This window comes from Sceloporus undulatus, chromosome 6 (genome assembly GCF_019175285.1).
Source record: "Sceloporus undulatus isolate JIND9_A2432 ecotype Alabama chromosome 6, SceUnd_v1.1, whole genome shotgun sequence".
NCBI classification, from domain to species: Eukaryota; Metazoa; Chordata; class Lepidosauria; order Squamata; family Phrynosomatidae; genus Sceloporus; species Sceloporus undulatus.
The window spans coordinates 169,972,557-169,985,159 of record NC_056527.1 but is presented as its reverse complement, the minus strand read 5'-3'; the positions used below and the strand labels follow the sequence as shown (position 1 = coordinate 169,985,159).

Here is a 12,603-nt window from a genome sequence, read left to right as displayed (position 1 = left end):
ATGGCCATCTGTCAATGGGGATGCTTTGGTTTAGATTTCCTGCATGGCAGAATGGGGCTGGACTGGATCAGGGCCCTTGCGGTCTCTTCCAACTCTATGATTCTATGATCCGGTCATTATTGGTAACCGTTAGCCCTGCTGCATGGGTCAGGGCCTAAGCCTTATTGGCCACCTGATAAGGGCATAACGAGGAAGAAATTCAGTAACTGGGAAAGTTAATTTTTTAGGCCACAACTCCCACAGCTGAGGTAGGAGGATGCAGTGCTTTGTTTCCGCAAAAGACATAGACCAACAAGGGCCATCCAGTCCAACCCTAATCTGCCATGCAGGAACTCTCAGTCAAAGCATCCCTGACAGACGGCCACCCAGCCATTTTCCCAAGCTCTGCTCTGAGTGAAGCAGTGTCCAGGTAAACATGGTGCTGGTGCCTCTGCCTCCCTGCCATGCTCCGTGCTCCAAAGTGGCCTCTTGTCTCTGGACAGGTCCGTTCCTTGTTATGTGACCCTTCGGCCCACAAGTTGCTGGTGCTGTGCGGGCAAAGATCGGACCAAGAAGGGGACCTGATCCTCCAGAAGGGAAGCTTCTCTTACCACAAATTTGCTGAAATACTTGCTGATCCAGAGGTAAGCCTGATGGACTGGGACGTTCAGTAGGATGAGATTTGGGACCTCCCAGAGGGTCATTCCCTTCTTCTAGTCCTCACCTGAGTCTAGCTTTATGACTTGGGATATACTTTGCCTAGATATCCTCTAGTAGATGCTGAGTGGAAGGGAGGGGACCTTAAATGAGGATGGTAGCTGTGAAGATTCGGAGATCTTCACGGACATCCTGGGCGGGACTAATCTCATCATTGGGGCTTTCTCAGCTGGGCTTCCCAGAGTTTGTGGGAGATATGAGTGGCTTTCTTGGAAGTGTATCCAGACTCTGTGTCCTCTGGGGCTCCCTTCTGGACAAACAGCCTCACTGCCCACAGCACAGCTTGCTTCCAGAACACAACTCTTTGCATGCCACCTGTGAGCCTAATGAACATTTCTGCTCACAAAGTGGAACCCAACACATTAGCTCCAAGATAGCCCTTGACTGTCTGTAGTTTCATTGAGCAGATGTTTTGGATTTTGCCCCCCTCTGACCAGGACCTGCCCTTGATTCTTGTAGGTTGCCCAGCTTCTCAGCGAGAGGGATCCTGCCAGCAAAGCCTCCCTCACCGTGTCGTGCTTTGGGGAGGGAGACTGGAGCAACCTTGGTCTCCCTCAGTGCCAGGGCCTTCTGAACCTGAGACTGAACCCAGACCTGGTCCTGCCAGAGATGGACGGGGTCTCCGAATTTGCCGAGTATGTCTCGGAGACGGTGGACGTCCCTTCGCCCTTTGATCTCCTGGAGCCCCCCACCTCCGGGGGCTTCCTCAAGCTCTCCAAGCCCTGCTGCTACATCTTCCCCGGCGGACGGGGGGATTCGGCTCTTTTTGCCGTCAATGGCTTCAACATCCTGGTGGACGGTGGCTCAGAGAGGAGATCCTGTTTCTGGAAGCTGGTCCGGCACCTGGACAGGATTGACTCGATCCTCCTCACCCACATTGGGGCGGACAACCTCCCAGGGATTAATGGGCTGCTGCAGAGGAAGATAGCGGAGCAGGAAGAGGAGCAGTCACAGGGCTCCACCAACTACAGTGACTGGATGAAGAACCTCATCTCCCCTGAGCTGGGCGTCGTGTTCTTCAATGTTCCCGAGAAGCTCCGGATGCCAGAGTCCTCCATGAAGGTCAAGCGGAGCATCGAGGAAGCCAGCCTGGCCCTGCAGTACCTCACCAAGCTGGGCATCAAGCCGGAGCCCCTCTACCGGGTGGTCAGCAACACCATTGAGCCCATCACCTTGTTCCACAAAATGGGTGTTGGGAGGTTAGACATGTATATCTTGAACCCAGTGAAGGAGAGCAAGGAGATGCAGTTTCTCATGCAGAAGTGGGCTGGGAACAGCAAAGCAAAGACAGGCATCATCCTGGCCAATGGGAAAGAGGGGGAGATCTCTGTTCCCTACCTGACCTCCATCACAGCCTTGGTGGTATGGCTGCCAGCAAGCCCAGCGGAGAAGATTGTGCGGGTCCTGTTTCCAGGAAACGCCCCACAAAACAAGATTTTGGAAGGTCTTGAGAGGCTCAGGCACCTGGACTTCCTGAAGTACCCCGTGGCTACGCAGAAGGAGATGGTCTCTGGCATGCCCTCGCCAGCTGTGAAGCAGGGCAAGATGAGGCAAAGGACAGACAGCAAGGAGAGCCTCAGGTCCTCTTCTAGGCCGCCTGCTGGCAAGGAGGCAAGAGCCGAGGAGACAAAAGCCGAGGTTGCAAAAGAGGCCAAGGTGGAGAGAAGGGCGAAAGAGCTCTTCGAAAAAGCCCCAGAGAAACCCCCGAAAGCAGAGAAGATAAAAACAGACTCCAGCAATGCCCTGAAGGCCGAGAAAAGAAAACTCGCCAAAGACAAAACTGGGAAGAAGCACCTCAAGGAGAAAGTTTCCAAACTGGAGGAGAAAAGGGACAAGGAGAAGAAAGAGCTGAAGAAAGAGAGGAAGGAGCTCAAGAAAGACGATGGAAGGAAAGACGAAAGGAAAGAGTCCAAGAAAGAGGAGAAAAAGAAAGAAACCAAGCCTGACCTGAAAAAAACACCCAAGCCTGACCTGAAGCCCTTCACTCCTGAAGTGAGGAAAACCTTGTCCAAGGCCAAGGCTCCTGGACGGATGAAGGCAGAGAAGGTCCGCAGCAAGGCCGAGAAGGAGAGCCTGGTCTCAGAGCCAAAGAAGCCCGGCCGGCCACAAGAGCTGCCCAGCACAGATGGCCAGAGGCCTGTCCTCTCTTCCCCAGAGGACCTGACCAAGGACTTTGAGGAGCTAAAGGCCGAAGAGCAAGGAACGCCACCAGGCACTCCTCTTCCCTCCACAGAAGGGCAAGAGAACGGCATGCCCCAAGGAGGGGTCAGCCCAATGCCCCCATCCCTGGCTGCCCTGGGGGAGGAAATAACGCCCCCCAAAGCTGGGGCCTGGGAAGCCCCTGGAGGTCGAGATGAGAGAGTGGCCATGGCGCAGCCCCCAGATGGAAAAGAGTTTGGGGAGAAGACAGGAGTGGCAGCAGCAACAACGGTAGCGGAGCATCCTGGGGAGGAGGCTGGAGGTGCCAGGGACCGGGCACTGGCCTCTGGGGACTCCCCCACTGCGAGGCCTGCGGAAGACAAAGAAGAGACCATGACTTCCGAGAGGACATGGGTGGAAGCCAAGGAGGAGAGGCAGGAAGGAAGGAGATGCCCCCCAGGGCTGGAGAAGGCAGAGCTGGGGGTTTTGGAAGAGCCCCCAAGGGAGGCAGAAGACAGTGGAGAGAGAGAGCAGGGAGATTTCTCCATGTTCCAGACCCCTCAAGGCCCAGGTTTATCTTTGGAGGAAAAGGGGAAAGAGCCCAAGGAAGGGAGGACAGATCAAAGCAAAGAGCAAAGTAAGAGGGCAGCCGTAATGTTGAAGGAGGAGGAAGAGGAGGGGGAGCCTTGCCAGGTTGCTCTACCAGCTCCACTGGGCACCGAGCACATCTCCTACATCCAGGACGAGACCATCCCTGGCTACTCGGAGACGGAACAGACCATCTCTGACGAGGAAATTCATGATGAACAGGAAGAGAGGGCCCTGCACCTGAAGGCTGACCTCGGCTCTGAAGAGATTGCCCTTCCCAGCCGGCCGGTCCCCTTCGGAGCCTCCCATGAGAGCCAAGCCGTGGCCGAGGGGAGCAAGGGCTTTCCTGGCCAGGAGACAGAGCTTCTCGCCTACCCTGCAAACATGGTGGCTGCTCCCCTGGCGGAAGAAGAGCATGTCTCGTCAGCCACCTCCATCACGGAGTGTGACAAGCTCTCCTCTTTTGCCACTTCGGTGGCGGAAGACCAGTCGGTGGCCTCCATAACAGCCCCACAGACAGAGGAGACTGGCAAGAGCTCCTTGCTGCTGGACACGGTCAACAGCATCCCTTCCTCTCGGACGGAGGCCACCCAGGGCCTGGACTATGTGCCCTCCGCTGGGACCATCTCCCCAACCTCGTCACTGGAGGAGGACAAGGGCTTCAAGTCTCCCCCTCTGGAAGACTTCCACACACAAACAGCAGAAGGCGCGAGGAAGTGCCTGGCTGGCAAGAAGGACTTGCAGCAGGACCAGGAGGAGGAGGAGGAAGAGCAAGAGCAGGAGGAGGAGGATGGGACTCCAAACCTGGAGAGGCCTTGGCGAGCCCAAGGGCACTGCGATGCACCAGTTTTTCCTGAGCCAGGGCCCCCAAGGGCCCATTTGCCTGAAGTTCTCACAGAAGGGGCCCCGGAGGCCCTCTTGCTCCTGGAGAGAGAAGACATCACCCCACTGCTGCAGACAGAGCTGGTCCCTGTGGAGGGGGAGGAACGATGCACCAGCCCCGATGACAGCACTGTCAAGATGGCCTCCCCGACCCCCTCGGGCCCCACCAGCGCTGGGCACACACCCTTCCACCAGTCCCCTGTGGAGGAAAAGTCAGAGACGGTGGAGGCAGAGGGCTTTGAGAAGTCAGCGGAGGTTCCTGCCAGCCTGGATGGGCCAGAGAGCCCCAGCACAGCCATGAGGCTCTCCGGAGCCCCAGAAGGCGAGGAGGCCACCGAGCTGGGGGTCTTCCAAAGGGCCAAAGAGCCCCCTGCACCCCTGCAGGACTTGCCCAGCCTGGGAGGCAGCTCCCTCCAGACACCCACGGAGTCTGTCTCTTCCCCCAATGGAAACTGGTGCCAGGCTCAAGAAAGCAAGGAGCTGGCCATGAGCTTCTACCACACGCAGGAAACGGTGGAGCTCTCCGACTGGTTCCCTCCCGGCCAAGAGGTGCTTCCAGAGCCAGCAGAGGGCTCTTCCTCTGAGAAGGATGTCCAGGGGGACCGGAGGTGTTCGGGGAGCGAGCTGTTCTCTGCTTCAGAAATCCCCCCTCCGAAAGGCTGGGGAGAATCCCCAGATGGACTGGAAGGTGAGGAGCCTTCACATCTGCCCACCAAAGAGATTCCACCCGGGGAAGCAAGAGAGTCTTCTTTCATTGGGGAGATTTCTGGAGAGGCACACTCCTCAGACAAGTCCACCGAAGAACCATTCTCAGAAGACAGAGATGCCATACATCTCATGGGGGGCTTCTTAGCCCACGAGAAGTCATCTGCTGCTGCTCCAGAAGGGAGCAGGGGTCCTGTGAGTCTCGGTGGAGAAACCCCTCCAGCCTTGTCCCCAGAAGAGGTTGCCCAAACAGACACAAGATCTGTGCTGGCCAAAGAGACCCATGCTGAGAAATCTCCACCAGAGGAGCCCGGAGGCAGCTTTTCTCCTGCAGCAGAGCAGGCCAAAGACAAGGGGCCAGAGCTTTCTTTCCAAGGCACCTCTCCGGGTCTCCTTTCCTCCCCCGAGAAGGGCCTGTTTCAAGACCAACATGCCTCCCTAGTCACGCCTGGTGCGGAGATCTTTCTGGAAGCCACCAAGTCAGTTTCCTTGGCTGGAGCAGACCCAGTCATGGAGGAGCCATTCCCAGGTCCATCCTCCAGGGAAGGGAGTCCAGGCCCAATTCTAGGCAGGGGGTCCTCAGCAGAGGCCCCAGGCTCAGGGGAGACGGAGCCACACCACTTCCAGGAAGAGCGGCCAGATCCAGAAGAGGAAGAGGGAGAACAGTCTCCAGAAATGGAAGACATTTATCTGAAAGATGCAAACTGTGAAAAGAAAGTGTGGTTTCCGGAGGAGGAGAAAGAACTCCCAAGCAGAGAGTGGCAGCCTAAATATGACAAAGAAAAGGGGGAATGTACTTTTCTGGATGATGAGACGGAGGGATCTGAGACTAAGTTGCTGCCTTCCACAACTCACAAGGAAGAAGATTATAGGGACAGTATTGCTGGGCACTCAGCGAGGGAGACGCGGGGCATGGTGCGTGGGCGCTTCCCCGACGAGGCTTCCTCAGAGAAGGAAGGGGCTCAGTGGGAGGAAGAGTGCCCCCCTGGACAAACACAGGTGGCGGCAGTGGCAGCAGCACCACAAACAAGCGAGCAGCAGAGTTGGACGGAGCATGAGATGTTGGCCGCTGTGGACAGTGGGACCTCCCCACAGCATGGAAGGGTCCCCAGATCCATGCCTGGATGGATGGCTGCAGAAGAAAGAGAGGAGCCTCTCATGTCTTCCTTGCCGTGTGGGTCACTGGCTCCTGAAGAGGAGGAAGAAGCCCCCTTCCTGCCCCAGAGGAGCACCATGGGTGAGAGGCTGGCAGTGGAAGGTGTCTTTCTCCATAAGGATACACTGGGCTCCAGAGAGGAACAAGGGGAAAATGGAAAGCCAGGGGCCAGAGGGAAGCCCCCAGGCGGTAGTACTGCTCCCATGGAGGGAAGCCAAGAGCAGAGGAGCAGGAGTCTGGGCCCCACATGCCCTGAGGCACAGCAGGGCCACGGCCTCCCGACCCCCTCTATCGCTCTCAGCCAGGTTGAGAGCCAGGCTTGCCCCAGCACCCCTGAATCCTCCGCTGACCCATTTGAACCCTGGGAGCCCCATAGAGGGGCTGGGGAGAAGGAGGAAAGGGAGCCCACTCCCTACCCTCACCAGAAGAGCTTCCACTATGCCGACGTCTACGGGGATGGGGGGCTGCTGGGTCTGGGCCCCCTTGGGAAGGGGAAGGCGCCCCCACGGCTGCCAGCAGAATCCCTCTTCCCCATCTCCTCCAAGGAGGAAGAGTCCTGCCTCTACACTCCGACTGAGAAGGAGCTTTCCTCTCCCACCTCCCCCAAGGAGAAGGTCCAGCCCGCCTTCAGCTATGCCAGCGTCCAAGAGCACTACCATCTCAAGGCCAAGCAGGAGAGCTCCCATTGCTGTGGCCAGGACCCCAAGGAAGAGGAGGGGGCCGCATCTCCACCTCCCCTGCCCATGACCTCTCCAGGAGACAGAGGCTTCAGCGGACGCCCAGCGTCTTCCCTGGCATCTCTTGGGCAGGAGGAGAGCCCAGCCTGCAAGAGGGAGCATGTGTGGCCTTCGGAGGCGGAGGCCAGCCAGAAGCCAAGACCACATTCCCCCCACAAGGACACTTACTATGAGAAGTCTGGCGGGGAGGAAGGCACCAGTGACACTGAGCTGGAGAAGGGAGCCACGGAGCCATCGGAGAAGGAGTCCAATCCCACAAGGCCCTCTGTGGCTGGGATGGAGAGGGACCCCCCCTACACAGACATCTCGGGGAAGGAAGCCTCCAGAGCCTCCTTGGAAGTAGAGGACCAGGGCAAGAGAGGAGCCCTCGGCGCTGCTCAGTGTGGCCCCAACGACTACCCTAGCAGCCCCCCCGGAGAAGGAGCCCCTGCCATCACAGACCCTCCATGGCTGCCCTCTGCCATCTTGGGGACGAAGCAGAAGGAGCCGGCCAAAGGCCCATCCCTCCTGTCCATGGGACGAGACTCTTCCGCTGTCTCTGGAGCCGGCTTTGAGCTCTCCTCCCTGCAGACCCACCAGCCCTCCATTCTCTTCCGGCATGAGGCCCACCTCTCCTCTGCCCACCTATGGGAGAAGCCGGGCAGAGAATGCCAGGCTGATGAGTACCTGGAGGTCTCAGGAAAGGCCTGGCTGGAAGCGGACCCTAACATGGGGTCCCCCCAAACTGATCTGTGTAGGGAGGGAGGGCAGCTGTCCTGTGGGCCTTCCTGGGAGCAGGCCAGCCCCTCTCCAAGAGTGGCACCCACAAAGGGCCCCCTCCAGGCCGTCACAGCACCCAGGCAGGGGGGCTCCTGCCCAGAAGTGGCAGCAGCCAAGCCTGGGACCCACATCGCCCCTGCAGAGCTTCCATCAGACCCTCCAGAGGAAACCAGAGGGGCCTTCCCTGCCAGCAACCTCTGGCCACCACCCTCTCCACCATGCACTGTGAGTTGCCCCCCGCAGCCACTGAGCCCCGCAGAGTGGACAGCCGGTGCCAGCTTCCCTGAGGGTCCAGAATTGGTTCCCCAGTGCCAGCAGGAGGCCTTTACTTCAGCCAACGGCCCCACCGAGGTGAGCTCCAGTCCCCTGGCCTTCCACAGAGTGCCCCCAGACATGGGCACGGCAACTGGGACCAGGGAGGAGGAGGAGGAGGAGGAAGCAATGGTGGCAGTGGAGGGGAGGCACACACGCCCCTCTTCCCTCGAGAACCCAGAAGAAAGCACCTTCCAGGCCTACTTCCCAGAGGCGGCTCGGTGGGGCAGCCAAGCAGAGGACCAAGGCAGCGTCTCCCATGAGCAGGAGCCGTGCATGCGAAGCCCCTCAGAGCGTGGGCAGAGGTTCTCCTGTGAATACCAGCAGCAGAGGAGGGGAGAACTCTCCCCCTCCTTCATCAACCCCAGTCCCCACGACTCTTCGGACGATGATGAAGAAGACGACAGCAAGCTCTCCCAGGCAGAGGGGCAGCCCACGGCCAGGGGGCGGCCACACACCCTTCCCAGCGGCCACAGGCAAGCAGCTGCCCCCACAGGGGAAGAAACACCCCCTACGTCTGTCAGTGACTCCGGAACATCCCAGTCGGATTCAGACGTCCCCCCGGAAACGGAGGAGTGCCCTTCCATCACGGCCGACGCGGCCATGGACTCAGACGAAGATGCCGATTTCCTCCCGGTGGACAAAGCCACTGGTAGCTCACATCATGGCAGCTCTGGCAGTGGGAGCAGTGCCTGGCTCGGCTACGACCCACAGCCGGTGTCTCTCGTGGACCCCCACCCCCATCCTCCCCACCCAGACGTCTGCATGATGGACCCTGAGGTGCTCCTGCACAATCAGATCCTGAGTCAGCCTCCAGAGAAGATGCACTCCCAGAAGGAGCCGAAGCACAGGGGAGGGCGGAAGCCAACGTCTGGTAAGGGCAAGTCCTCCCCATCCCCATCCCCAGCCCGGAGGCTGGACCGGCCTGCCAAGCCAGCCTGGACCAAGAGGGATAAGGCTCTCAAGCCCCATGCGGAGGAGAAGGAGAGCAGCAGTGTCCGGAGCTCCCACCCCAGTGGCCCAAGTGGCCCAAAGAACCTCCTCAATAGCATGAAAAGCAACCTGGGTAAGATGGAGACAGCACCTGGGTGGGCAAGAGTGGGCTGGGGGATCAGGGCTAGAAACAGGGGCCTTGATGGTGCTGCCCTATGGATGATGTGGAACTACAGCTCCCGGCAGCCCCTTACTCATCATATAGGGCATGGTGAGGAATACTGGGTGTTGCAGTGCAACAGCGTCCAAAGGTCCAGACAGTTCCTGTCCTCTGGGCCTTCTGTGTGTCCAGTGTGAGCGGAGGAGACAAGCCACAGAAGGTCTTGCTCATCTGTCCCAGAAAGGAGGCACAAACTATCCGCCTGCAGTGTCACAAAAGAAGGGTCTCAGGCACCCAAGGCCACAATAAAAAGGCCACAAATAGGAGCGAAGGCCCTGGACAAACTAGAAATCGAAACACAGGAGCTATAGTTCAGAGTATTGGCATGCAATAGCAAAGCAGCAATAGAAATACAAAAAACACAACATGTTTACAACATGAAGAAGAAAGGGGAGGGGGCATTGAGCCAGCACCCCATACAGCAGGAGAGGCAACCAGAAACTTAGTTCATAAAGTGCAGACCACTGACCCCAGCCCTCTCCCTGGCCAGGCTGCTTCTCAAATGGTACAGGAGGCAAAGAAGCGCCTGTTGACTTCAGTCAGCGCATGGGAGGCTGGGGGCACGTTTGTTGGGAGAGGGATCAAGGCCTCAATGGCTGTGTGTCCCCCACCAGGGACAAGGGGAGGGTTGGCAGTCCTGCCCAGAGTCTGACATCCTTTTCCTCTCGCTCAGTTTCCAGCAGCCCCAAAAGCAGCGGCGCCCCAATGCCGGCCGGGCCCCCCATCTACGTGGACCTGGCCTACATCCCCAACCACTGCAGCGGCAAGAACACCGACCAGGAGTTCTTCAGGCGGGTCCGGGCCTCTTACTATGTCGTGAGCGGGAACGACCCCGGCAGCGGGGAGCCCAGCCGGGCAGTCCTGGAAGCACTGTTGGAGGGGAAGGCCCAGTGGGGAGAGAACCTGCCGGTAGGTGCTGCTCAGCCACCTTGGCCTTGGGGTGGGGGTCCCAGGAGGCCTTTCCGGTGGCTCATTTGTGCCCGCATTCTGGGCATGACACAGCTCTGGTTTGGACCACCACCTGGCCCAGATTCCGTCTTTCATTCTTTCGTTTTAAAGAAGTGAGATTCTAGCCCTTGTAGAAGCTGGGATATTGGGTAAGACGTGGAGGCGTTCTTCTGTCAGGAACCAATCCAACTGGGGATGTTAGGCCTGAGGGACCTTCTCCAGGGCTGAGTGGGACTGGTGTTTCGCTCCTGACTCCTTTTTGGGGAGGAGGAGGGCAGTAGCCAGAGTGACCAGGCCGTGCTGGGTTGGGGGGGTGATATACCAACTGCCTTTTGGAACCACCATGCCTTTTCCTGCTTCCTCAGGTGACCCTCATCCCGACACACGACACGGAGGTGACGCGGGAATGGTACCAGCAGACCCATGAGAAGCAGCAGGAGCTGAGCATCATGGTGCTGGCCAGCAGCAGCACAGTGGTCATGCAGGACGAGTCCTTCCCGGCCTGCAAGATCGAGTTCTGAGGCCCTGCTCTGGCCAGTGCACCTCCGCCTCCACTCCTCCTGCACAGCTCTGCCCCCTTCCTCTGCCCTCCTGAACATGGGGCCCAGGAATAGGCCAGGACATAGGGGAGGGCAGCTTGGAGGGACCCCGGGCCCATTTCGCTTTCCCAGGTTTATTTTGCTGCTGCCGCTGCCGCTGCCGCTACTGCCATTGCCATTACCATTAGATGACTTGGTTCCCTTGGTTCTGCTTGCGTGTGCCCTTCCCTTAAACCCCCACCCCACCCCAAAACTGTCTGGGTTGGTAGCAGTGCTAGAGGCAAAATTAGCAGTAGAAGCAAGAGCACTCTGTCTGTGTGTGTGTTTGAGAGAGAAAGGTGAAACAGTACCCCCAACTGGCAAGGTGGCAGCCGCTAAATGCTGCCAATGTTAGCCTGGCCCTCTGCAAGCACAGCTGCTCCCAGGGCACTGTAACTGTACCCTTGGTTCCAGAGGGAGGGTGGGCAAGGGGCTTGAGCAATGGGGCTTTTGCCTTGGCAACAGCTGGGTCAGCATTGCAAGAGGCAGAGGCAGCTGGGTTCTTCAGAGGAACCCCAGAAAAATACCTCTCTTTCCGCACCCCATCCCCAAGAATAAAGTCTCACAAAGAGGACGGAATAGTGGAAGAGGGGCCTCATGTCCGAGGACCCAAGGCTGGGCCATGCACTTGGCTGCCCCCAACCCCGGGCATCTCTGGGCTGCTCCCCCCCAACAGGAAGATCCAGAGGTCAGGGGGGGGTCGGAGGCGCCAGCATCCCATGTTGCTTGTGTGCCAGGTGAGAAGAGCAAGCAGCACGTGGCAGGCTGAGCGGGTGCTCCGTCCCTAATAGGTGGCCCTGGGCACAGTCATTTTGGGGCTGCTCTCTAGCGGAGGTGATGCATGTGAATGTGGGCGCGTGTGAGAGGAATGCTCTACGGACGTTAAAGATTTTCATGGCCGTAATGCAATTTATATATTTATTTATTTATTTAGTTCTCATTTTCATGCAGTTCCAACCTACTTTGCGTGTTGTGGTTGGTGGTGTTTTTGTGTGTGTATGGTTTAGACCACTTCGGCTCTGCCCTGACCCTGCAGGGCAGAGGGCGGCACCTTTGCTTCTAAAGGCCGCAACCTGTAGGATGTTGGTGCCCCCAGCCACCTCCTCTCCTCTGCCCATGGCTGGCCAGGGATCTGAATGGGGCCCCATTGGAGGAGCCAGCCGTGGGTGCAGAGAGAAGGCCAAGTGTCCACTGGCTCGCCAGCCAGTCGGATGGCCCCTCCAGCTGTGGCCAAGCACCCTCCTCTGACCCGCACAAGGATGGGCACGCGCAGGTGCCCTCACCCACCTATGAATGTCTCTGCCTCAAAACTTGAAGCTGGGAGCAATGGGGCTGATGCCCTCCACTCCCTTCCCCCTCCCCATCAAAGTATAGGGGAGGGTCTTCTTCCAACCCAGCCTCCTTGTTTCCTTGCTGCCCCACAACACAGCCAGACCCCCCCCCCCCAAATCAGTCTGAGCATCCTTCCCACATTTTGTCCTTTGGAAGCAGTCTTGAGCACAGCCTGCTTAGGTCTTTGATGGCAGAGCTTGTGAACCCCTTTCTCAATGCACTCAGCCCCACTGGCTGCGATGGGGAGGGGGTCTGGGTCCCTCGTGCTCAGGACCCAGAGTGGGAGAGGCTGAGAGTCTGCTTGTGCTTGCGCCTCCTGCATGTGTGCGGCCGCCCCACGTGGTGCTTCCTCCGTGTACATAGGACTCATTTGGAGTGACCATGACAATGGCTTCTTTGTCACTGCCATCCTCTTTGTGGTCCCCAAATGGCATCTGCTCTTCTTGGCTGAATGTTGTATAAAAATGGACCCTCCTCCACCCCTTTGCCATTATTATGTACAATTGACTTCTGTTCCTCCTCCTCCTCCTCGCCCTTCTTTCTGTGTGCAATGCTCTGTAACTCTAATGATTGTAAAGGGAGAGGCTGTACTAACCAATAAACCCACATGAACTGCAA

The 12,603-nt window shown here is 58.3% G+C and overlaps 1 protein-coding gene across 3 annotated transcripts in view; it reads left to right on the top strand.

Moving 5' to 3' along the window:
• The window catches only part of MAP1A (microtubule associated protein 1A), a 26,421-nt gene extending 13,818 nt beyond the window's left edge, over positions 1–12,603 (top strand). For all 3 annotated transcript variants that reach the window (XM_042472162.1, XM_042472164.1, XM_042472163.1), the window contains 4 exons: positions 483–623; positions 1,156–9,040; positions 9,801–10,036; positions 10,441–12,603. In XM_042472162.1, coding sequence (XP_042328096.1) covers positions 483–623; positions 1,156–9,040; positions 9,801–10,036; positions 10,441–10,596 — 8,418 coding nt within the window. In that variant the 3' untranslated portion in view covers positions 10,597–12,603. The remainder of the gene's footprint in view (positions 1–482; positions 624–1,155; positions 9,041–9,800; positions 10,037–10,440) is intronic.